The sequence below is a fragment of the Coregonus clupeaformis genome, chromosome 12, assembly GCF_020615455.1.
Source record: "Coregonus clupeaformis isolate EN_2021a chromosome 12, ASM2061545v1, whole genome shotgun sequence".
In the NCBI taxonomy this organism is placed as follows: domain Eukaryota; kingdom Metazoa; phylum Chordata; class Actinopteri; order Salmoniformes; family Salmonidae; genus Coregonus; species Coregonus clupeaformis.
The window spans coordinates 50,745,713-50,771,648 of NC_059203.1; the positions used below are offsets into that span (position 1 = coordinate 50,745,713).

Consider the following 25,936-nt stretch of genomic DNA (forward strand, 5'->3'; position numbering starts at 1 on the left):
CAGTGTGGAGAACAAGTATTTGATACACTGACGATTTTGCAGGTTTTCCTACTTACAAAGCATGTAGAGGTCTGTAATTTTTTATCATAGGTACACTTCAACTGTGAGAGACGGAATCTAAAACAAAAATCCAGAAGTAATTAATTTGCATTTTAAGTAATTAATTTGCATTTTATTGCATGACATAAGTATTTGATACATCAGAAAAGCAGAACTTAATATTTGGTACAAAAACCTTTGTTTGCAATTACAGAGATCATACGTTTCCTGTAGGTCTTGACCAGGTTTGCACACACTGCAGCAGGGATTTTGGCCCACTCCTCCATACAGAACTTATCCAGATCCTTCAGGTTTCGGGGCTGTCGCTGGGCAATACAGACTTTCAGCTCCCTCCAAAGATGTTCTATTGGGTTCAGGTCTGGAGACTGGCTAGGCCACTCCAGGACCTTGAGATGCTTCTTACGGAGCCATTCCTTAGTTGCCCTGGCTGTGTGTTTCGGGTCGTTGTCATGCTGGAAGACCCAGCCACAACCCATCTTCAATGCTCTTACTGAGGGAAGGAGGTTGTTGGCCAAGATCTCGCGATACATGGCCCCATCCATCCTCCCCTCAATACGGTACAGTCGTCCTGTCCCCTTTGCAGAAAAGCATCCCCAAATAATGATGTTTCCACCTCCATGCTTCACGGTTGGAATGGTGTTCTTGGGGTTGTACTCATCCTTCTTCTTCCTCCAAACACGGCGAGTGGAGTTTAGACCAAAAAGCTCTATATTTGTCTCATCAGACCACATGACCTTCTCCCATTCCTCCTCTGGATCATCCAGATGGTCATTGGCAAACTTCAGACGGGCCTGGACATGCGCTGGCTTGAGCAGGGGGAACTTGCATACGCTGCAGGATTTTAATCCATGACGGCGTAGTGTGTTACTAATGGTTTTCTTTGAGACTGTGGTCCCAGCTCTCTTCAGGTCATTGACCAGGTCCTGCCGTGTAGTTCTGGGCTGATCCCTCACCTTCCTCATGATCATTGATGCCCCACGAGGTGAGATATTGCATGGAGCCCCAGACCGAGGGTGATTGACAGTCATCTTGAACTTCTTCCATTTTCTAATAATTGCGCCAACAGTTGTTGCCTTCTCACCAAGCTGCTTGCCTATTGTCCTGTAGCCCATCCCAGCCTTGTGCAGGTCTACAATTTTATCCCTGATGTCCTTACATAGCTCTCTGGTCTTGGCCATTCTGGAGAGGTTGGAGTCTGTTTGATTGAGTGTGTGGACAGGTGTCTTTTATACAGGTAACGAGTTCAAACAGGTGCAGTTAATACAGGTAATGAGTGGAGAACAGAAGGGCTTCTTAAAGAAAAACTAACAGGTCTGTGAGAGCCGGAATTCTTACTGGTTGGTAGGTGATCAAATACTTATGTCATGCAATAAAATGCAAATTAATTACTTCAAAATCATACAATGTGATTTTCTGGATTTTTGTTTTAGATTCCGTCTCTCACAGTTGAAGTGTACCTATGATAAAAATGACAGACCTCTACATGCTTTGTAAGTAGGAAAACCTGCAAAATCGGCAGTGTATCAAATACTTGTTCTCCCCACTGTACATATTTGTAGTGAAGTAATATGTATAATATATGTACAGTACCAGTCCTCAATGCCAAGAGTGTGCCAAGCTGTCATCAAGGTAAAGGGTGGCTATTTGAAGAATCTCAAATATAAAATATATTTTGATTTGTTTAACACTTTTTTGGTTACTACATGATTCCAATGTGTTATTTCATAGTTTTGATGTCTTCACTATTATTCTACAATGTAGAAAATAGTAAAAATAAAGAAAAACCCTTGAATGAGTAGGTGTGTCCAAACTTTTGACTGGTACTGTATATTATATACACCTCACATGCGATCCATGATAAGACTATAAACAAAGTCTTTTAAAAACGGAATATCTGACTCCATAAAGTTGATTTAGCAATGTGCAAGCAAGCATTAAGTTACCAGTTATAGTTGACTAGCATGAAAAGTCTGAGAATTGTCTCCAAAAGGCAAACATTTAATATAATTGTAAAATGAATGGATTTACATACAAGGCATAAGCTTAAGTTACAAGGCATTAACAAGCAATACAAAGTATTATTCTAGACAGAAAGATCTTCGACAAAGTATGAACAAAACAGGCCATAGGCCTAAAAGAGGAGCATTTTCATACAACCTTTTTCCATTGGCAGGATACATGATAAGAGACAGAAGAAGGGCCTTTAATTCAATTTATTCCAGAACTGACTTGTTTGAACTCAAAATCAGGGGTTGACCAACCACAGACAAAACCAAAACTAATAAAACTAAGATATCCAATCAGATCGAACCAACTAGCCAACCTCCTCAAGAGTAGGTCACGTCTACATGTGATGTCCTGAGGGGGTGGGCTGAGTACTCTGAACAGAGTTCAAATTACCACAGAAATCATACATTTGTCAGGGTTTGGGTGAAGTGGTGAAACGGAATCAGGCGCAGGACACAGAACTGAGAAAAGTATGGCTTTACTAAACACAAAGTAAACCATAGCAAACCTTCCACGCAGGGAAGAGCAAAACAACAGCTCAACAGACGACGTAACAACGAACAATCACGCACACACCCAGGAGGGAAAACAGAGGTAATATAGGGAAACCAATAAGCCTAATGAGTAACAGGTGTGAACAATAAAGACAGAACTAGTGAGACACAGAAACATTGATCGGTGGCAGCTAGTACTCCGGTGACGACGAACGCCGAAGCCTGCCCGAGCAAGGAGGAGGAGCAGCCTCGGCTGTATGCGTGACAACATTATATTAAACATCACACATCCATATGGACGGCATCAAAGTTCTCCTCAGAGGACTAGTTTCAGATAGATACCAAACATGGATGCAATAGCATCACACATTCCAGTAGTCAGACATATTGAAACTGTAACAGAGAGAGAGAGAGGCATTTTGGGGGGTAGGGAAAGGGGGATACCTAGTCAGTTGTACAATTGAATGCATTCAACTGAAATGTGACTTCCGAATTTAACCCTTAATCGACATCCACGTCATCGGCGCCCGGGGAATAATGGGTTAACTGCCTTGCTCAGGGGCAGAACGAAAATGTATTACCTTGTCAGCTCAGGGATTTGATCCATTTCGGTTACTGGCCCCTAAAGGTTACTACAAGCTTCACTCCGTTGATCTATGTGGATGGAGTAGAATTTTTGGGATTTTTTCTTTTTGTAATTTCATTTTGTGAAAGCAAGGAAGAGTCACCTTCCCTTGCTAGTAGTAGCTAGCTGGCAGCCTGGCTAGCTGCATGGTCTTAGCCTGGCTAAAAACATACAAAGCTAGCTAGCCATGTGAAATAATCAGATTTATAATAAAAAAATATGCCCTGGAAAATATTATTATACTGGCCGGTGTAACCTAAAACATTATCCCAGTTTGATTCCAATATCAGCTAAAAATAGAACATCATCATGTTTTATAGTGGAGTAAAAAGCACATGGCTAGCTAGTTGGCTACAGCAGGTTCTACCATTTCACAATAGCCTGGAATCACTAGTTATTACTTCTAAACAAAATATATTTTTGGGTGAATTCTTGTTGTTTGGTTTACTGTTTGAATAGTCGCTGAGATTATATTTGGTTATCACTGCAAAATAGGCTACTTTGATGAATAGACTATATAGCCCATACAGTACCTTGCAAAAGTATTCATCCCCCTTGGCGTTTTTCCTATTTTGTTGCATTACAACCTGTAATTGAAATTGATTTTTATTTGGATTTAATGTAATGGACATACACAAAATAGTCCAAATTGTTGAAGTGAAATGAAAAAAATAACTTGTTTAAAAAAATTCTACAAAATAAATAACGGAAAACTGGTGCATGCATATGTATTCACCCCCTTTGCTATGAAGCCCCTAAATAAGATCTGGTGCAACCAATTACCTTCAGAAGTCACATAATTAGTTAAATAACGTCCACCTGTGTGCAATCTAAGTGTCACATGATCTCAGTATATACAATTGAAGTCGGAAGTTTACATACACCTTAGCCAAATACATTTAAACTCAGTTTTTCACAATTACTGACATTTAATCCTAGTAAAAAATTCCCTGTTTTAGTTCAGTTAGGATCACCACTTTATTTTAAGAATGTGAAATGTAGTAGAGAGAATGATTTACCTCAGCTTTTATTTCTTTCATTACATTGCCAGTGGGTCAGAAGTGTACATACACTCAATTAGTATTTGGTAGCATTGCCTTTAAATAGTTTAACTTGGGTGAAATGTTTCGGGTAGCCTTCCACAAGCTTCCCACAATAAGTTGGGTGAATTTTGGCCCATTCCTCCTGACAGAGCTGGTGTAACTGAGTCAGGTTTATAGGCCTCCTTGCTCGCACACACTTTTTCAGATCTGGCCACACATTTTCTATAGGATTGAAGTCAGGGCTTTATGATTGCCACTCCAATACCTTAACTTTGTTGTCCTTAAGCCATTTTGCCACAACTTTGGAAGTATGCTTGGGGTCATTGTCCATTTGGAAGACCCATTTGCGACCAAGCTTTAACTTCCTGACTGATGTCTTGAGATGTTGCTTCAATATATCCACATAATTTTCCTTCCCCATGATGTCATCTATTTTGTGAAGTGCACCTGTCCTTCCTGCAGCAAAGCACACCCACAGCATGATGCTGCCAACTGCGTGCTTCACTGTTGGGATGGTGTTCTTCGGAATGCAAAAACACCCCCTTTTTCCTCCAAACATAACGATGGTCATTATGGCCAAACAGTTCTATTTTAGTTTCATCAGACCAGAGGACATTTCTCCAAAAAGTATGATCTTTGTCCCCATGTGCAGTTGCAAACCGTAGTCTGGCTTTTTTATGGCGGTTTTGGAGCAGTGGCTTCTTCCTTGCTGAGCGGCCTTTCAGGTTATGTCGATATAGGACTCATTTTACTGTGGATTGATTTGCACTTTTCGCACCAAAGTACGTTCATCTCTAGGAGACAGAACACGTGTCCTTCCTGAGCGGTATGACGGCTGCGTGGTCCCATGGTGTTTATACTTGCATACTGTTGTTTGTACAGATGGACGTGGTACCTTCAGGCGTTTGGAAATTGCTGGCAAGGATGAACCAGACTTGTGGAGGTCTTGGCTAATTTATTTTCATTTTCCCATGATGTCAAGCAAAGACGCATTGAGTTTGAAGGTAGGCCTTGAAATATATCCACAGGTACACCTCCAATTGACTCAAATTATGTCAATTAGCCTATCAGAAGCATCTAAAGCCATGACATCATTTTCTGGAATTTCCCAAGCTGTTTAAAGGCACAGTCAACTTAGTGTATGTAAACTTCTGACCCACTGGAATTGTGATACAGTGAATTATAAGTGAAATAATCTGTCTGTAAACAATTGTTGGAAAAATTACTTGTGTCATGCACAAAGTAGATGTCCTAACCGACTTGGCAAAACTATAGTTTGTTAACCAGAAATGTGTGGAGTGGTTGAAAAACGAGTTTTAATGACTCCAACCTAAGTGTATGTAAACTTCTGACTTCAACTGTATACACCTGTTATGAAAGGCCCCAGAATCTGCAACACCACTAAGCAAGGGGCACCACCAAGCAAGCGGCACCATGAAGACCAAGGAGCTCTCCAAACAGGTCAGGGACAAAGTTGTGGAAAAGTACAGATCAGGGTTGGGTTATAAAAAAATATCTGAAACTTTGAACATTATTAAAAAATAGAAAGAATATGGCACCACAACAAACCTGCCAAGAGAGGGCCGCCCACCAAAACTCATGGACCAGGCAAGGAGGGCATTAATCAGAGAGGCAACAAAGAGACCAAAGATAACCCTGAAGGAGCTGCAAAGCTCCACAGCGGAGATTGGAGTATCTGTCCATAGGACCACTTTAAGCCGTACACTCCACAGAGCTGGGCTTTGCGGAAGAGTGGCCAGAAAAAAGCCATTGCTTAAAGAAAAAAATAAGCAAACACGTTTGGTGCTCACCAAAAGGCATGTGGGAGACTCCCCAAACATGGAAGAAGGTACTCTGGTCAGATGAGACTAAAATTGAGCATTTTGGCAATCAAGGAAAACGCTATATCTGACGCAAACCCAATACTTCTCATCACCCCGAGAACCCCATCCCCACAGTGAAGCATGGTGGTGGCAGCATCATGCTGTGGGGATGTTTTTCATCGGCTGGGACTGGGAAACTGGTAAGAATTGAAGGAATGATGGATGGCGCTAAATACAGGGAAATTCTTGAGGGAAACCTGTTTCAGACTTCCAGAGATTTGAGACTGGGACGGAGGTTCACCTTCCAGCAGGACAATGACCCTAAGCATACTGCTAAAGCAACACTCTCAAGTGGTTTAACATTTGAATGTATTGGAATGGACTAGTCAAAGCCCAGACCTCAATCCAATTGAGAATCTGTGGTATGACTTAATGATTGCTGTACACCAGCGGAACCCATCCAACTTGAAGGAGCTGGAGCAGTTTTGCCTTGAAGAATGGGCAAAAATCCCAGTGGCTAGATGTGCCAAGCTTATAGAGACATACCCCAAGAGACTTGCAGCTGTAATTGCTGCAAAAGGTGGCTCTACAAAGTATTGACTTTGGGGGGGGTGAATAGTTATGCACGCTCAGGTTTTCTTGTTTGTTTCACAATAAAACATATTTTGCATCTTCAAAGTGGTAGGCATGTTGTGTAAATCAAATGATACAAACCCCCCAAAAATCTATTTTCATTCCAGGTTGTAAGGCAACAAAATAGGAAAAATGCCAAGGGGGTTGAATACTTTCCCAAGCCACTGTGGATCAGATCAAGGAACCAAGTGAATACACTGCCCCCACGGCTGTGGAAGGAATGATACGCTGCGTCTCAATTTTCAGGTAGTACAAAGGTATGTCGAATGCCAGAGCGTATTGCAAGGAGCCACCCTTTTTGCAACACTGCGCTACAAGCTCCGTATCTTCGGTCTCTGTAGTGTGTGAATTTACATTAAAAGCCTTTTGGTATTGTTGGACCATTTGCCATGCGGCCAGGGGTGACAGAAAGCCCATAATTTAAGGCCGGGCCTACATGAATAACCTTTTTCACTTCTGTTATTTTTTCAGAGAAGTTGAAGTTTTGAGGCCACGTCATGCAGGTCCTGCACTACAATGACTCACTGTTAGCAGCATGCTTGAAAAGCTGTGACAGGAAACCACAGACATCTCAGATAGGAAGAGATCATCTTGACTTTTGGTGATAAACTCGTGTGACTTTTTAGAAAACTCATTATAAATGAATATGCAAACTCAAAGGGTTATTCTGACCCCCAAGATCACTTTGTAAAAGAAATGTGACTTTTTCTCCCTTTGTCACATTTTGTACATGAGATTAAGTCAAACATGAGGCGGTGGTTAAGTAAAATGTAATCATCACTCTGGTTTGTGAGGTAGGCTAAGTTGTGTTGAGAGAATGAATGATATAACAAGTGGAACACAAAATCTAGATGGTAAAGTAAGTGTCATCATTACGTAGAAAAGGGAATGAACGATTTTCATTTCTCTGTTCTTAAAAAAAACGTAGGAAACTTGAGGCTTCCTCTTTTGAAAGTCCCCTATGTGACTTAACAAGATTCAAACACAGATGTGCTCTTGTTTAACACGGACAAAGTATTTCAGTTACATGTTTACAATGACTGAAACTTTAAGATAAAAATATGTCACAAATTGAGTAGAACCGCATCTTCATTGTTTTGTTTTCTTACATTATTAAGGCCAGGGAATGATTGGCTTGCACTTTATGGATTCACTCAAACAGGTGACTACTTGTAGGCATACAGTACATTCCTTGGTTGCCAAATGTGTTATGATAAAATCGTAAAATATATATTGCATATGTGACTCATGCAAAAGAAATCCCATGAATTTACCTAGGGAGATGTTACATTTAGTGAACATTTTGAAAAAGTTGAAAAAGCTGCACGGTTCTAAGGAATAGTTGGCCTTAGTGCCAACTCGGACAAAGGACTTGACTTTAGCAGAAACAGCCTATGCATCCAACAGGCTAAAAGAAACAGGCCTCTCTAACCCAAAGTATGATATTGACAAACCGGTTGCAGATGTGTTATAAAAAATGTCAGACATGGAACAACATGATCCTGGCCTCAAACTTTGGAACATGAATTAGAAGTCATCGTGGTCATGTCAACTTTGAGGCTCACAATGACTTCTATTTCATGTCCGTGTCATCAGGATTAATGCACTCCTGGCCACTACTCTACAGTGCCAGTTTACTGCTTTCAACTGATTACAAACTGGATGGCTTTTTATAATCCAGATTTGGGCAGCCATTGCTTTTTCGGACTCATATTAGAACACTGATATCAGAGCATCAAACCAAACAGGGATAATTTTCCTCAGCAATGGTTCTACCTGTTGAAATAGCATTTATTTTGCCAAACGTGACATAGCCCTTTTGCCACCCTTAACATAGCAAGATATAGGTTAGCTTAGTAATGATTTCTGAACTATCTGTAGGCTATATGCTTTATTAAGGGTTTATGAAAGCTTCATTAAGGGACATGCACACCGCACCAATTGTCTGTCTGCCGTTCATCAAGCATTTTTCTGTCATCCGTTCCCTGTGGTGTGCTATAGGGACCACTCGCCAGTGGCATTTGACTGGCGACTGAATTGCGACATTCTCTCCTGTTTCTTCATGGTGAATCGGTATGCCATCGGTAGAGAGACATTTCTACTCTGAGCCAATCAGAGAGCACAAGTGGGGAGCTGAAAGGCAACCAACAAGTAGAAAAAAATAGGTAACTTTTCTATTTTCAACTTTACTTCCGTTTCTTCTGAAAAATGGAAGTGGGGACTCTTCTCAGGCATCTTTCCATGAAGCAGCTGCCTGCAGCTGGCTGCCGAGAGTCAATGCAGTGTCTTTACTTTACCTAGCTAGCACAACAGCTAGCTAGCAAACCATGCTAACCATTTAGCGAATGTTAGCCAGCTAGCAAAAATATCTATGGGCTGTATGCAATTATGGAGAGTGAATTAAATTGTTTCTTTGTCTTCCTAGCTAGTTATCTAGTTGTGGCCATTTTAGGATCAACAAGGGCTTTCTACAACAATAGCAACATTAGCGAAGCTAGCTAGCTAATATTGGCTATCTAGACCATAAAGCAACACACTGGTTTTGAGTTTTTTAACAAGGCTGAGTGGCTGACGACTTCAAGGTCTTTGCTGTGTGAACACAAAAGAGATTGACTGCCGACACTGTTCAGAGGTGCTAAGTACTGTCAGCAGGCGAACGTTTGACAATCCTACCGGTGTGTCTGAGCCTTTAAGCCTTTAAAGCTATCCTTTGTTTAGTGCGAGTATCTTGACTCTGCTCACTCAAATACACTCATCCTAATGATCCTAGACAGGTGGTTATTGTATATGATGTACCAGATTGTGTAGTTTTGTTATTGTCTATTGAGTTCTGTGCTTGTCTATTAATGTTATATATTATGTCACGTTTTATGTTTTGTGTTGACCCCAGGAAGTGTGCTGCGTGAGCAACAGCTAATGGGGATCCTAATAAATAAATAAACCTGTTGGTTAGATATCACCCATCCTCTCTGGTGATGCAGCATCTCTCCTCTGTACTATGTGACTGGGGTCAGGGCACAGCTATATCAAACCTCTCTCTCTCTCTCTCTCTCTCTCTCTCTCCACACTACATCATTCATCCTCTCTGTAATAGTGTTTCTGGGGACACTTTAAGGGTAACACACCAAATTGTGCAAGATACCAGTAATTTAATCTGAAAATATTATGTAACAGAGTGGCTTGACCCTGTTGGATCCTGGCACCGAAGTGGCAGAGAGTCATCGGTTCTCAGCTTTAAATGGTACAACAGGGGTGAAACCTTTTGGCAGCCCCTCTTCGCAGTCACAAAGCCTAAGGATAAAGGCTTTGCTGTAATGTAATGTAAACATTGCAGTTATCTGAGGTGAAGGGAGAGAGCTGGAAACTGTCCTCTGTGGCCAAATAATCTTAAAGAGCGACTGAACTCATCGATTCCCAATGTGTCTGTTGCTCATTAAGAAAAACAAGATTTCAGTCTTGGGGGTGTGGTTCGATGTGAGTGTGTTATCGTACCCTGCCAGTTACTGTTGTTTGTCGCTCTTAAGACACCGCAACAAAAATACCCACTAGGCTACCACTTCCTCAAAATAGGTTTTAGGTTTTATTTATTTGCAAAGAAAATAAGTGAAAGACAAAATAGTACAGATAGAATGGTAAAAACAGTGTGCAGGTGAGGTTGGAAGCCCAAAAGGGCTTATATGAAAAGCACACCACAAATATAAGTACACTTTTTTTTTCTCCAATCTGTTAGACAAAGCATATTAAATCATAATTGTACATGATATACTCAGTATACAAGAAAAACCCTGTTTGATTATGTGTTCATGTGCGAGAGTTAGCCTACATGGAGGGGATTCTTTTGTAGTTTGGTTCATCAGGCTGACCCCCAGTCTTCGCATGAAGTTATTGAGGGATGATGAGGTTTTGGCAATGTGAAGATATGAATTCCAGAGTATGGTACCTCTGTATCTGATAGAGAATTGACTATGTGAGGTGTGACAGTGGGAAGGCTGTAGGTTATCGCAGTGTCTTGTGTTATATAGATGGATTTCAGAATTAACCTGGAAGAATCCAAATGAAGGGTTTAGGTAAACTGTCTGGGAGGTATGAGTATTTGTAGATGAAAGTGCATAATTGGCGTACATTAATGTCGTAAATAGACAAGATATTGAGTTTCTTAAACAAAGGTGCAGTGGAGCCAGGTAATTAGAGGAGGTGGCTAGTCTTGCACATTTCTTTTGTATAATGAGTAATTTGTGTAGGTAGGAGGCACATGTACTGGCCCAGACAATATTACAGTAAATTAGATATAGGTAAATTAAGCTATAGTATAGAGTTAGTAAGCAAGCCTGATGAACCAAACCACTAGTCTTTCTGATGATACCAACAGATTTCATCACTTTGCTACAAAAACATTGAATATGATCTTTCCAGGATAACTTTTCATCAATTAGAAATCAGAGGAATCTAGTGGATGTGACTTGTTCTATTTAATTCCCACCAATTGAGATTCTGGCTCTTTCTTTACAATATGTCTTATTCTTACTAGTGAATACAATAACGTTGGATTTTTTTTACATTGACATTTAAAGATAATGTGTTTATCTGGAACCATTCAGAAAATGTGGCCATACCTAAGTTGGCTTCATTAATTAGTGAATCAAAATTCTTGTGTGATAAAATCAAGTTGGTATCATCAGCAAAGAGAATGGGAAGTACAGTAGAAGACACAGCAGCAAGGTCATTGATAGAGATTAGGAATAACAAAGGTCCAATTATCAAACCCTGTGGCACATCACAGGATATCTTGGCCCTGGTAGATGCACATACATTTGCATAAACAAATTGTTCTCTATCATAAACATAACTATATAACCAATGATATGTATAATCATGAAAACCGTAATAATGCAATTTAAAAAGTAATTTTTCATGATTAGCCGTGTCAAACACTTTGGATAAATATAATAAGATGCCAAGAGCGTATTCATTGTTGTTAAGGGCTGTAAATATTTTATCCACAAGTTGCAAAAGAGCCATATCTGTGGGGTAGTCTTTACATCGACAAGTGGCAGTTGGGATACAAGTGTGCATCGTCTCAATTGTCATTTTGCCCAAAAGAGTGGCAGACAGTGCTTTACATGGGCAGGAGGTCATAGAACTGAGTACTGGCACCTCATATTTTCTACTAGCCTACCTGAGTTCCTGCACCTCTTATAGAATATTAGCTAAAAAGTATTATGGAGTTCCTGCATCTAAATATAAACGGTACCAGCACCCAAAATGAGTAGGCTACCCGCACCTATTTCAGTCAAAGTCAAGCACTGGTAAGACTCGAGTGATCACTACACATCAGCAAGTGGCCACTCCATAAAGAGTTTAGGGGCCAAGTGTTCTTTCAACATAACATTGGCGACGTGTTGTCTTATGTAAACAAGTCCAAGGCGCTGCGGAATGTGGGCAGGTCTGTCTCACTGTGCGTCCTGCCGTACAATCAGTGTTTGTCTGTGCATGACAATTCTCCCTTGGCGTTACAATCCCGTGTTAATGGGCATAATCAAAATCAAAATCCAACACCATGTAAGTCCCCTGTAGCTCAGTTGGTAGAGCATGGCGCTTGCAACGCCAGGGTTGTGGGTTCGTTTCCCACGGGGGGCCAGTATGAAAATGTATGCACTCACCAACTGTATGTCGCTCTGGATAAGAGCGTCTGCTAAATGACTAAAATGTTAATGTAAATTACGAACTCAGTTACACAAATCTCACAAAACTCTGTTTTGGAATATACTGACTTTATGACCAAAATTATCCTACTTAGACTTTTTAGTCGATTTTGGCTCTGGGATAAATGTTTCTGACTCGTATCGATGCCACATAGGCCGTTTTCAATGAGAGAAGTTGATTATTGCGCTCAGTTGCCCTTTCTTGTGCTCAGTTGCCCTTTAAAGGATCTATATCTAATACATGTTAATGGATGGTATAATATTAGCTAACGTAATATTATACAAGTATGAACAAAAAGCACTACCTCTTCCATCATTCCTCAGACTACTGCAGTGTCTACTCCCACATTCTGTACAAGCACAGCCACTGGTCCACTGAGATGGTCAGAATATGAAGTCATGCTTTATAAAGACATTATCGTTAGGGATAGGCCAGTAATGAAAACACTCAATCCCAGTCTCAGTCTCAGTCCTGCAGCTTCCCTAAGCTCTACCCACTCGGCACAGATGTCAGTTCAACGTCTAGTTTTGATTCACATTTGGTTGAGTTGTCTTACTAATGTGAATTCAACGTGAAATCAACAAAACATTTCACCATGCCATTGGTTAAAGTTGGGTGAAAGAAAGATGAAATTCCCTTACATTGCTGACTTTTTTTCAAATCCAATCAGTTTTCCACATTGATTCAACGTCTTCACATTGAATGTTTTTTTATTTAAATGACATGGAAACAACATTGATTCAACCACTTTTTGCCCAGTGGGTATGTGCTCCGCTCTTATGATTTGTACATAAATCGTAACGTTACTATCTCCCATGACAAAATGAAACAATGTCTGCCACTCTGATATGCTCCCAACACTGATTTATCTGAGACACACCTCGGTTGGGTGTTTTTTCTGTCCAGCAACTGAACCAGGGTGATGCAAATATATGTTCTTATAGATGTATGATCTCCCCATACTTTCTCTACCCCTATTCCCCTCAGGACCATCAATGCTGGGAAGAGCATGCTGAATGAGGACCAGGCGTCCTGTGAGCTGCTGTACGTGAAGAAGCTGAGCAACAAAAAACAGCGCAACTCCACACTGCTGGAAGACAATGGGGTGAGACTACCGGAATCATAGAATTATGAGAATCAGTTCTAGTAATTATAATTATATAAGTAGAACACTGGTAAGGCCCGTTGACTGGGTCTACAGCACAACAATAGGAGAGAGGGCAAAGGATACCAGCCTGGTCTCATAGACTAGACGTAACATAGTAAACGTAAATCCGGGACTCTCAAATTAGTATGATATGTTACATTTGGTATGGTTACATAAGACAGATGGTTACTTAATGCAAAAAACAAAAGTAGGGTGGTTGGTCGGGGTGGATGGATTGGCGTGTAACGCGAACGTCTAGCGACCCAAAGGTTTCGAGTTCGAATCAACTCATGGACAACTTTAGCATTTTAGGTATCCAGCAACTTTTCAACTACTTACTACTTTCATCTACTTTGCAACTACTTAGCATGTTAGCTAACCCTTCCCCTAACCCTAACCTTTCCACTAACCCAAAGGTTTCGAGTTCGAATCAACTCATAGACAACTTTAGCATTTTAGGTATCCAGCAACTTTTCAACTACTTACTACTTTCATCTACTTTGCAACTACTTAGCATGTTAGCTAACCCTTCCCCTAACCCTAACCTTTCCACTAACCCTAACCCTTTTCACCCAATATCTCTAATGGTTGCCCCAGCGTGAGTTTTCTTATGCGTGTGATGTCAGAATGCACTCAGTGTTCTATGTGATTGTTACACAACAGGACAGTTAACCTGCACTGCCCTCAAACTAAGGCATGCTGCCTGCTAATGATCTATAGGCTGTGTTTCAAATTGTCAATTTCAAATTATTTTCAAACAACTTTTGTTTTCTAACAACAGTTTGAATTGAGGTGGGTTCCGCCTCCTCATTAATTCACATAGAAGTAGCCCATTTCACTGTTGACGACAATTTATGTTTGAGGCATCACTGAGCCAGACAAACTTCTCTCTTCGACGAGAGATGAAGTATGCAGACATTTGCGCATCGCCAGTCAGAATAGAACTTCAACACAGTTTTCCCCCTGGCACATTTTCCGGCTAGCGCGCATTGCCGTCATTGTTGTTTTCCTTACTAATAATAACTTGGGACGTGTATTCCTGTCAAATTAAGTGCCTTATTATGTTAGCATTATAGTTTCTGTATATCGTGTTGTTGTTTCTACTGTAGCACACCGTATGTATGTATGGAGCATAATGTATTTACTGTTTTATTCACGTTTTCAAATACTGGTGACAAATCATGTAATCCGATTCTTGCATAGATTGTAATGGACACAAGATGTGTGTAAAATACTTTGTTGAAGGTTGTACTGATTATGATGAGCTAATGCTAAGCTAATTGCCAGCTATGTGTGGCGCCATGTTTGTTGACATCATACAACGCATTCTGGTTGTCACGTAAACGCCTGTCAGACCAAAGATGTTATAACAAAACGAGGTGAAGGGATGGTTCACTCGTCTTTCGAGTAAACTTCCAGAAGTGAATGATAGAAGTGAATGATGGTAGATGACACACCCTTCAACATGCATACTGCAAACAGACCAAACTCATCTTGTAACCTCTTATCTTTGGTTAACACGAAAAAACAAAAATGGCAGCACACACAAACTACCCATCATCGGATTACTTTAGATTTATAGAAAGTGTTTCATTCAATTATTTAATTCACTGGTGAGCTCACCCGTGATGTGATGAATTGTAAATAGTAATTGCTATTATCTAATTCATATTATGGTTTCTGTCAGCCGAGAGTTCTAAATAAGTGTTCTAATCACACCGATTTGAGCGTACGCTGCAGTGACCACTGTAGAATGATCACACCCGTGTGTTTGCACGTGTCAAAGGGTTAACCTAACTCCTAAACTTAACCTTAAACCTTAACCCTAATCCCTAGTCTAACTAACGTTATCCAGCTAGCGAACATTAGCCACCTAGCTAGCATTTGTAACATATCATATGTTTTGCAAATTCATAACATATAATACGAATTGTAATTTGTAACAAATTGTACGAAATGGGTGATGGAAATCCCAAAATTAATACATACCATACTAAATGGCGTGTCACGGATTTATGTACAGAATAATACAAAATGCTCTGAGACCAGGTTGAGCATAGGCACATCATGGTCCAATGTTTGTTTTGTTATAGACTACTGCCCTCATTGTTAAGGTGGGACCTTTGGTGACACACTGCACTGGAGCAAGGTTTTCACAGGTCTCTCTCTCTAATAAAACCATGTCTGTTTAAATGTCTCCAATCTAAACTTTGAAGCACCAGACATCACAGGGCAGCTGGGGATACATTTTTTCTCCTGACAAAGCAAAGACAATTTCATTAAGACATTGACCATTGTGCGCTGCTGTATTTAGAAACAGCTTTCTGTGGGTCCGTAAACCAAAAACCCACTCACTCACTCAGAGATGGCCCCATAATCTCTCAAATGTATTTACACAGCAGTCTATAGTATACAGTACTGTGTCTGTGTTGTGTCGGGTCAATCCCTCCCATCCTTCTGGTGGCCTCGCAACCCCCTCCCCTCCTCTATTCTCCATGTTTACCCTCTGTCCCTCCTGTTAATTAATTACATCATCTCTTCTGTGCCCCTCCTCCACTCTAGTCTAGTAAGAGGTAAACAGATGCCCCATACTGCTATCCATTCTGTGGATTGGGCTCTAACCGTCTGACGGGACACTACTACTATACTAAACACTTTTACTTCTTGGCATAGATGTAAAGGAAGACAGTATAGGTGAGAAGTAAGATTCACTGGTTGGGTAGAAATCTTGTTAGTGGGATTTACTGGCATGATGAAATCCTGTGGAAGTGAATGAAATCAAGTGGAATATTCACTGTCTTAATCCAGCTTTAGGATGTTTCTCTGTGGCACAGTAACTGCTGGCATTGAGCACATATTTACAGTGATAATGTCATAAAGTAAGAAGTATCAGTGGAGATTTTAGCATGCAAATCTTGGTGGGGCAAACTCAAAAACAATTGTTTAGATGCATGCCAGCAAAGCCACTACGCAACACAACACAACACTAAACAATACATGAATTGCACTATAACGGGTACAAACGGTGCCCACAAACTGTTAGGGCCTACCTAAAGCTGTCCCAACAGCAGAGCTTTCTTTTCAGCACCATGGAGTGAATCCTTAACACCGCTACACCTGGCTATCAGCAGAGCCTTGTCTGGCAGCAAAACAGTTAATTCAGCCTCATTTACTGCCTTTTTTCTTTTTTTAAACATAGCTGATATGGCTGACTTGCTTAAACAAATGTGGTTTCTACTGACAATTGAGATGTACAAACTAGAGGCAATCCGTAATTTCGATGAAGATATTAATTAGCGAGTGAGGATGGACGTAGTCAATATAACTATTTGTTCAGCACTTTTGAAATGTACAGCGACAGAATTCAGAACATGGGCCGTTCTTACAGTATTCTCCCTGTACACCAAGTCAGAACCGTAGGATAAATAAAGGGGGCATATAAGCAGACAATGAAAGTTCTTATAATATTCAATGATTACATTTCTCTACTACAGGCTATAGGCTACATGTCAGAACAGTAGGCTAAATTATGAGGGAGAAAGGGACCAGATTATTAGGGTGACTACTAACACTTTACTACACAACATACAATTAGTATTACTTTCTTAGCAACAGTATACATATCTCCCTGGCATATTACATCATTTATGCCGCAAGACATTTTTGGACTCACCTTGTTGTGCTGTGCTAACTTGAACAGGAAGGTGGCGTGGCGGTCCTTCTTGTGGGCAAATTTGGTCTGGTATTTTCTGGATTTATGGTGCTTTCAAGACAACTGGGAACTGAAAAAAACATGGTTGAATCATGACGTCAGTGATCTTCAGGTCGGAGCTCTAGAAAGAGGCCCGAGTTCCCAACTTGGAATTCTGAGTTGGATGACAGTTCAAAACGTATTTTCCCAGTCAGAGCTAATTTATTCTGAGTTCCCAGTTGTCTTCAACTCACTGAAGTCTGAGATTTCCCAGTTCCGAGTTTCCAGTTGTTTTGAACGTGGCAGAAGTCATGCTGGATTGACAGCATGGCCAATGTATTCAACCTTTTCTGGCCCATGGTGTTGCATGTGAATGTTTATCCTTTTAAGCTTGGAAAATAGACCCTTAAACCCAGACTTGGACCACACACCCACTCCACTGAATAGCAGGCTAGTGATTGCTTTGCAACACTTGCAGTTAGCCACTGATTCCTTCCAAACCACTCATTGTTGAATTTGCAATTTCCAACTTGTTGTGTAATGTTTATGTCCAATGGCTGATGAGCACCGATACGTTTTATCTATAATTTATCTTGATATGACAAGTATTGAAAAGGATTTGCCAGTAGATTGTCGACTTGATTCATGATGATGACTGCTTGTCTAGCTTGCTAACTAAGATTTTGAAAGTATGATGTTGACATGATCAGTCCAATCAAAGCTACGGTAGATATAACGTGATTTGACGTCATTTTATCTGTGGCCAATGGCCTTGAGCCTTCTTGGATGGGCACTTCTAATGTAACTTTATGGCAGCACCCAAGGGGCTTGAATTTTCTAGCTCTCCCCTGTAGATTTTGCGTTGACGTAGTGTCCCCATGAGTGACAGAACACTGAGCCAATCACGGCGCAAATAGAAAATATTACCAACCCCAATGGTTCGTATTTTCTGCTGGCTGCCCCACCACCACAGAAAGCACTGAGCTAGGTTGAGACACCTGCATTTTGAAGCTGCCTTACTCAAGAAAGCAAAAAAGAGACCATGTTTGTATGTGGCTTTATTAAATCAATGATCTTTATTTTATTTTTTTACATTGTTTGCAAACTGATATGTGACACGTATTAATGCCAAAATAACATGCAAAACACATACATATACATATATATATATACACAGTGCATTAGGAAAGTATTCAGGGGGGGCGCTGTTGGAAGCCAAGGATGTAGCACGAGTCTCCCTATCGCTCCTGAGTTAGTGACCAAATTTATATATTTAACTTTGCAAAACTGCATACATTTCTGTTTGCCCAGGCGTCTGAAGAGACCCATAAACAACTCAGTTCAAGTTTAATAAATTTAAATTCGTAATGACATCAACCTGACCAAAAACAGAGTCTGCAAGAGTAGGCCGCAACAAGCCTGCAACTTCTCCCGACTCACCCCCGCCACCGAACGCTGCCAATGCCGGCCCCACGGAAACACTGACTGTGGAGATGCTGCAATCCGTGATAGGCACCCTCAAAGCCGACATTTTCGGAAAAATTGACTGTCTCTCTACCAATCTCAGGTCAGAGATATCAACGATCAAAGACGAGCTTAAAAAATCTATCGAGAGTATACAGAATAAGCTCGACGCACATGGGGTGACTTTATCGGATTTGGAGCGAGGTGCTACAGACCACAGCACTCGCATTAGCGAGCTAGAGGCTAACGTCGGCTCATTGACAACTAGGGTGGCATTCCTCGATAATAGATGCGAAGATATGGAAAGTAGAATGCGGAGGAACAACATTCGTCTACTGGGAATACCGGAGGGGAGTGGAGGGCCCAAGGCCCACGGAGTACATGGCCCAGCTACTTCAGGAGCTGCTCGGGCTAGAGGAGAAGCCATTGCTAGACCGGGCTCACCGCACTCTGCGTAGCCGACCCAGGGATGGAGAACCCCCCACGACCATTTGTCATCAGGGTGCATTTCTTTCACGTCCGCAACGACATACTGAGAAGATCGGGAGAAGCATCCCCTCTTCTACATAAGGGTAAAAGAGTCTCGATATTTGCGGACTACACAACAGCTGTGGCTAAGAGGCGGGCTAGCTTTGGAGCTGTGAAACGCCAACTACACGCCTGCCCGGGCGTGAAGTTCGGCCTCATCTACCCTGCGGTTTTGAGACTGACTTTACCGGACGGCTCCATGCACAGATTCGAGGACCCGGCTATAGCGGCAGATTTCATCAACAAGAACGTGAAAGCGGCTGTTGTACCACATGGTGTGTAACAAATGGTTGGCTAGCTGGTCTTCCTAGCAGGCTAGTTAGCAGGCCGAATGGGTGACTAACGAAGCCATCTTTGCTGGGTTCATCGACATATGAATGTCATTCTCTTTTTTATCTCTTTATTTCCAGCCCAGGTTTGCCGCCTCTAATGCCAATATCTGGGGGTCTGCATGGCTGTTTCAGTTTGATCATTTACCATCTGCGTCGAGGTTAAACCTCTCTTAATCGAGGATAGTTTTCCTTAGACTCTATTGGGGACCATTCTATCCATGTTTGGCTTACTCTAGTTAAATGGTCACTGATCTTAGGTAGCACAGAGTAAGAGTTATCATGCTTAGCTCTAAACTTTCTTCGTATTTAGGGTTTTGCTTGCATCTCATTTGGGGAGATGCTTCGGCAAGGGCGGGTGTGAGGGAAGGGTTTGTTCACTCTCTATTTGTATATAGTTTGTATATGTTTTTGTGCCTCTTCGTTTGTCTTTGTTTTTTACATTTGCGCTTTTAGGTTCAACTAAGATCTTCAGTTTACATTGTACCTTGTCCTTTACACATCCTCTCTCTCTCTTAAGATATGACTCAGCCTAGTGTAGCCCATACTGCTGGAGGGAATGGCTTTAATTTTCTTACTTGGAACTGCAGGGGCATAAATAACCCAGTTAAACGTAGTAAGGTGCTACACCATCTTCATCATTTGAAAGCTCACATCATCTTTCTCCAAGAAACTCATCTGAAGGTATCACAACACTCAAGTCTTAGGTGCAGATGGGTGGGTCAGGTGTTCCATTCCTCATTTCAGAGTAAGGCGAGAGGGGTGGCTATTTTACTTCACAGATCGGTACCTTTTACATGTTCTAAGGTGATCGCAGATCCCCATGGTAGATATATAATTGTCAGTGGTAGGCTGCTCAATACAAAGGTTCTTCTTGTTAATATCTATGCTCCTAATTGGGACAATGGTGATTTTTTCAAATCGGTTTTCTCTACACTCCCAGATATGTCCACCCATATGTTGATTTTAGGAGGCGACTTTAACTGTTGGTTAGACCCACAATTGGATCGATCCTCCACTAAACCTACCACCTTATCAACCTCAGCTAGAGTTGTTCGAACCTTTATGTCTGAATTCGCAGTCTCAGATCCTTGGAGAATGGTTAATCCAGCTGGGAAAGCATACTCTTTTTCTCATCGGTTCACCACACTTTTACGCGCATAGACTACTTCCTTGTTGATGACCGGCTCCTCCACTCCATAACTTCATGTTCATATAACCCAATTGTTGTATCTGACCACGCCCCTGTTACTATGGAAGTAGCTTTTCAAAATGTTGACAATCAGCGACCGCCTTGGCGACTAAAAACTCAACTGCTCAGCAATGAACACTTTGTCAATTTTGTTTTGAGTCAAATCGACTTTTTCATGATTACAAATAGAACCCCAAACATCTCTGCGTCTACTCTCTGGGAAACTTTGAAAGCTTATATCAGAGGTGAAATTATCTCCTACACCGCACATGAGAACAAATTGAAAAGGAATAGGTTATCTATGCTAACACGCTGTATTGCCCAATTAGATGACATTTATGCCGTTTCACCATCCCCCGGATATTTATAAGGAACGTTTAACTCTGCAAGCAGAATTTGACACACTATTAACAGACCAGGTTACTGAAATGCTTGTCAAGTCTAGGAGCACTTACTATGAACAAGGAGATAAAGCCAGTAAATTATTAGCTCACAAGTTACGTCAACAATCATCATCATCTCAGATCACAAAAATTCGTACATCATCTGGGATATCATTAGATCCTGGGGGGATCAATGAGGAGTTCAAGAGATTTTACCAGTCTCTATATACCTCTGAAAGTAAAGCGGATACACTGGAATTGGATAATTTCTTCCACTCACTATCTGTGCCTTCGGTCGGCCGGGATTTGGTTAAAAAATTAGAGCAGCCGATCACTGTTGAAGAACTGTCTAACGCTGTTAAATCCCTTCAATCTGGGAGAAGCCCAGGGCCTGATGGCTACCCGACAGAGTTTTATAAAAAGTTTATCACCAAAATAGCCCCTATTCTAATTGAAATGTACAATGATGCATTTGTAAATGGTGCTCTCCCACATACTCTCACTCAAGCAACCATTTGTGTTATTCTTAAAAAAAACAAAGACCCTCTTGACTGTGCATCATACCGTCCAATTAGCCTGCTAAATGTGGACTATAAAATTCTAGCCAAAATTCTGGCAACGCGGCTAGAAACAGTCCTCCCATCAATTATCTCTCCGGATCAAACAGGATTTATAAAAAATAGACACTCATTCTTCAATCTCCGAAGATTATTTAATATTATATACAATCCTTCTGTCGACAATACCTCTGAAGCCATTATATCCCTGGACGCGGAGAAAGCGTTTGATCGGGTGGAATGGAAATACCTTTTACACTCTAAATAAATTTGGCTTTGGCTCCAAATTCATGACCTGGATAAAACTTCTGTACTCATCCCCCCAAGCCTCTGTCAGGACTAATAACACTCAATCAGATCGCTTCCCTTTGCAAAGATCGACACGTCAGGGTTGCCCTTTAAGTCCCTTACTGTTTGCCCTCGCCATAGAGCCACTTGCAATAGCACTTCGCTCCAACCCCCTCATCAAAGGCATAGTCAGATACGGGCACGAACACAAACTGTCTTTATATGCAGATGATTTATTAATATACACATCCAATCTTTCTGTCTCTGTCCCTGCTGCCCTTGCCACTTTCGCATCCTTCGGTCACTTATCAGGGTATAAACTAAATCTCAGTAAAAGTGAATTGATGCCACTTAACATGGCTGCAAAAAAATCCCCTTTACATAACTTGCCATTTAAAATAGCTCACAGTAGTTTTATTTATCTCGGGGTACATGTCACAATTAGGTTTGAAAACCTTTTTCAAGCCAACTTTGCTCCTCTCTTAACCCGTACTAAGGGACGATTTGGAACGGTGGTCTTTGCTACACCTCTCCTTAGTTGCTAGAATTAACTCTATTAAAATGAATACTCTCCCTAAATTCTTATACCTCTATCAGTGCCTTCCAATATTTCTACCCAATACATTTTTCAAAAAGATCGACGGCCTAATTCTACCCTTTATATGGGACAAAAAGCCTCCTAGGATGCGAAAACAGCTCTTGCAGAGGCCCAAACCAGACGGCGGTCTAGCTCTACCAGATTTCAGATTCTATTATTGGGCCGCTAACCTTAGGATCATTCAGTACTGGTTGCAGAGCAGAGTGATATTCCCACCCCCAACTTGGCTGGAGATGGAGGCTGCCTCGTCTACACCGGCATCACTGTCTTCCCTCGCTCACTCCTCTATTACAGGCCCTTACTCCTCCTTCACCAATAATACATGTGTCAAAACAACATTGAAGATCTGGAATCAATTTAGGCGCCACTTTGGGTTTCAAACAACCTCTTCCTTGGCTCCGGTAGCCTCAAACCCAGCTTTTCCCCATCTATGATTGATGGTGCTTTCTCAACATGGTCTAATCTCGGTATTAAAAGATTCAGAGATCTGTATACTAACAATACATTTAGTACGTTTCAACAATTATCAGCTAAATTTGGTCTCCCCAGACATCATTTTTTTAGGTTCTTACAAGTCCGGAGTTACGTCCGCAGCATAGATCCAGGATTCCCCAACCTTTCTGGTGGAACACAGTTCGACACATTTCTCACCCCACTTCCTAATCAGAAAGGCACATTGTCAATAATCTATAGTCAAATTTGCTCACTACAAGCCATCTCATTAAACAATATCAAATCCTCTTGGGAGGAGGAACTGGGTGAGGAAATATCTGATGAACTATGGGAAGGGGCACTCAAAAGGGTACATAGCTCTTCTATTTGCGCTCGACACGGCCTCATCCAATGCAAACTCATTCATAGGGCCCACTGGACCAAAGCAAGACTATCAAAAATTTACAAGGATGTGAACCCTAATTGTGTTCGATGTAACCAGTCCCCTGCTAATCATGTGCACATGTTTTGGTGCTGCCCATCTCTTGTTGGTTTCTGGAAAGACATCTTTAACACACTCTCAGAATTAAGCGGCACACAGATCGAGCCAGACCCTCTCATTGCATTATTTGGAGTTTCCTTACCCACAATACAATTGACCAAAATGAATAAGGATGTAATTGCCTTTGTCACGTTGTTAGCGAGACGATTAATTTTACTTAGATGGAAATCCTCTGCAGCCCCTTCTCATGCTCTTTGGATTAAATCTATTTTGAATTGCATAAAGTTGGAGAAAATAAAACAGACACTCAATGGGTCTGTAGACAAATTCTATGCAAAGTGGGCTCCCTTCTTTTCTTATGTTAAAAGATAACATTTCCCTGCAGTTCCAGAGTGATGTATATTTATATATTGGTGATGTAAGAAGCCTGGTATGTGCATATACGACATCTCGGATGTTAAGGACGGTAATAACTGTGCTAGCTGACCTATAACAACTGGATCAAAACAGATATTTTTCCTTTTTTTTTTTTTTTTTTTTTTTGTGTTTTATCTTATTTATGTATTTAATGTCTATTTTTTCTTTCAGGTCTGTCTCTCTATGTTTTGCTGTATCGTTGTCTTCAAATTGTTGTTCCATATTCATACCATATAACTTTCAAGTGCAATTATTTACTAAATGCTGGTACTGAAAATTCAATAAACAAAGTATATAAAAAAAAAAAAAAAAAAAAAAGGAAAGTATTCAGACCCCTTGACCTTTTCCACATTTTGTTACGTTACAACCTTATTCTAAAAATGATTGAATAAATTTTTCCCTCATCAATCTACACACAATACCCTATAATGACAGAACGAAACAGGTTTTTTGACATTTTTGTTAATTTATTAAAAATAAAACAACAGAAATACCTTATTTATGTAAGTATTCAGACCCTTTGCTATGAGACTCGAAATTAAGCTCAGGTGCATCCTGTTTCCATTGATCATCCTTGAGATGTTTCTACATCTTGGAGTCCACCTGTGGTAAATTAAATTGATTGGACATGATTTGGAACGCACACACCTGGCTATATAAGGTCCCACAGTTGACAGTGCACGTCAGAGCAAAAACCAAGCCATAAGGTCGTAGAGCTCCGAGACAGGATTGTGTTGAGGCACACATCTGGGGAAGGGTACCAAAAAAGGTCTGCAGCATTGAAGGTCCCCAAGAACACAGTGGCCTCCATCATTCTTAAATGGAAGAAGTTTGGAACCACCAAGACTCTTCCTAGAGCTGGCCACCCGGCCAAACTGAGCAATCGGGGGAGAAGGGCCTTGGTCAGGGAGGTGACCAAGAACCCGATGGTCAGTCTGACAGAGCTCCAGAGTTCCTCTGTGGAGATGGGAGAACCTTCCAGAAGGACAACCATCTCTGCAGCACTCCACCAATCAGGCCTTTTGGTAGAGTCCAGTCCTCAGTAAAAAGCACATGACATCCAGCTTGGAGTTTGCCAAAAGGCACCTAAAGGACTCTCAGACCATGAGAAACAAGATTCTCTGGTCTGATGAAACCAATATTGAACGCTTTGGCCTGAATGTCAAGTGTCACGTCTGGAGGAAACCTGCCACCATCCCTACGGTGAAGCATGGTGGTGGCAGCATCATGCTGTGGGGATGTTTTTCAGCGGCAGGGACTGGAAGAACAGTCAGGATCGAGGCAAAGATGAAAGTAGAAAAGTACAGAGAGATCCTTGATGAAAACCTACTCCAGATCGCTCAGGACCTCAGACTGGGGCAAAGGTTCACCTTCCAACAGGACAACGACCCAAAGCACACAGCCAAGACAAAGCAGGTCTCTGAATGTCCTTGAGTGGCCCAGCCAGAGCCCGTACTAGAACCTGATCGAACATCTCTGGAGAGACCGGAAAATAGCTGTGCTGCGATGCTCCCCATCCAACCTGACAGAGCTTGAGAAGATCTGCAGAGAAGAATGGGAGAAACTCCCCAAATACAGGTGTGCCAAGCTTGTAGCGTCATACCCAAGAAGACTCAAGGCTGTAACCGCTGCCAAAGGTGCTTCAACAAAGTACTAAGTAAAGGGTCTGAATACTTATGTAATTGTGATTTTTTTTTTGCTTTGTCATTATGGGGTATTGTGTGTAGATTGAGGAAAAAAATAATATTTAATCAATTTTAGAATATCCGTTCACCTACTCTGTCTCACAAAGACACGGCGGTTGGAACTAAAATTCTCAAATTTGGACTCATCAGACCAAAGGACAGATTTCCACCGGTCAAATGTCCATTGCTGGTGTTTCTTGGCCCAAGCAAGTATTTTATTCTTATTGGTGTCTTTTAGTCGTGGATTCTTTGCATCAATTCGACCATGAAGGCCTGATTCACGCAGTCTCCTCTGAACAGTTGATGTTGAGATGTGTCGGTTACTTGAACTCTGT

General features: G+C 41.2%; 1 protein-coding gene across 1 annotated transcript in view; it reads left to right on the plus strand.

Annotated features, from left to right (window-relative positions):
* The window catches only part of ppm1j (protein phosphatase, Mg2+/Mn2+ dependent, 1J), a 54,741-nt gene that overhangs the window by 17,952 nt on the left and 10,853 nt on the right, over window positions 1-25,936 (plus strand). Inside the window, exon 2 of the mRNA XM_041892711.1 lies at window positions 13,376-13,493. Coding sequence (XP_041748645.1) covers window positions 13,376-13,493 — 118 coding nt within the window. The remainder of the gene's footprint in view (window positions 1-13,375; window positions 13,494-25,936) is intronic.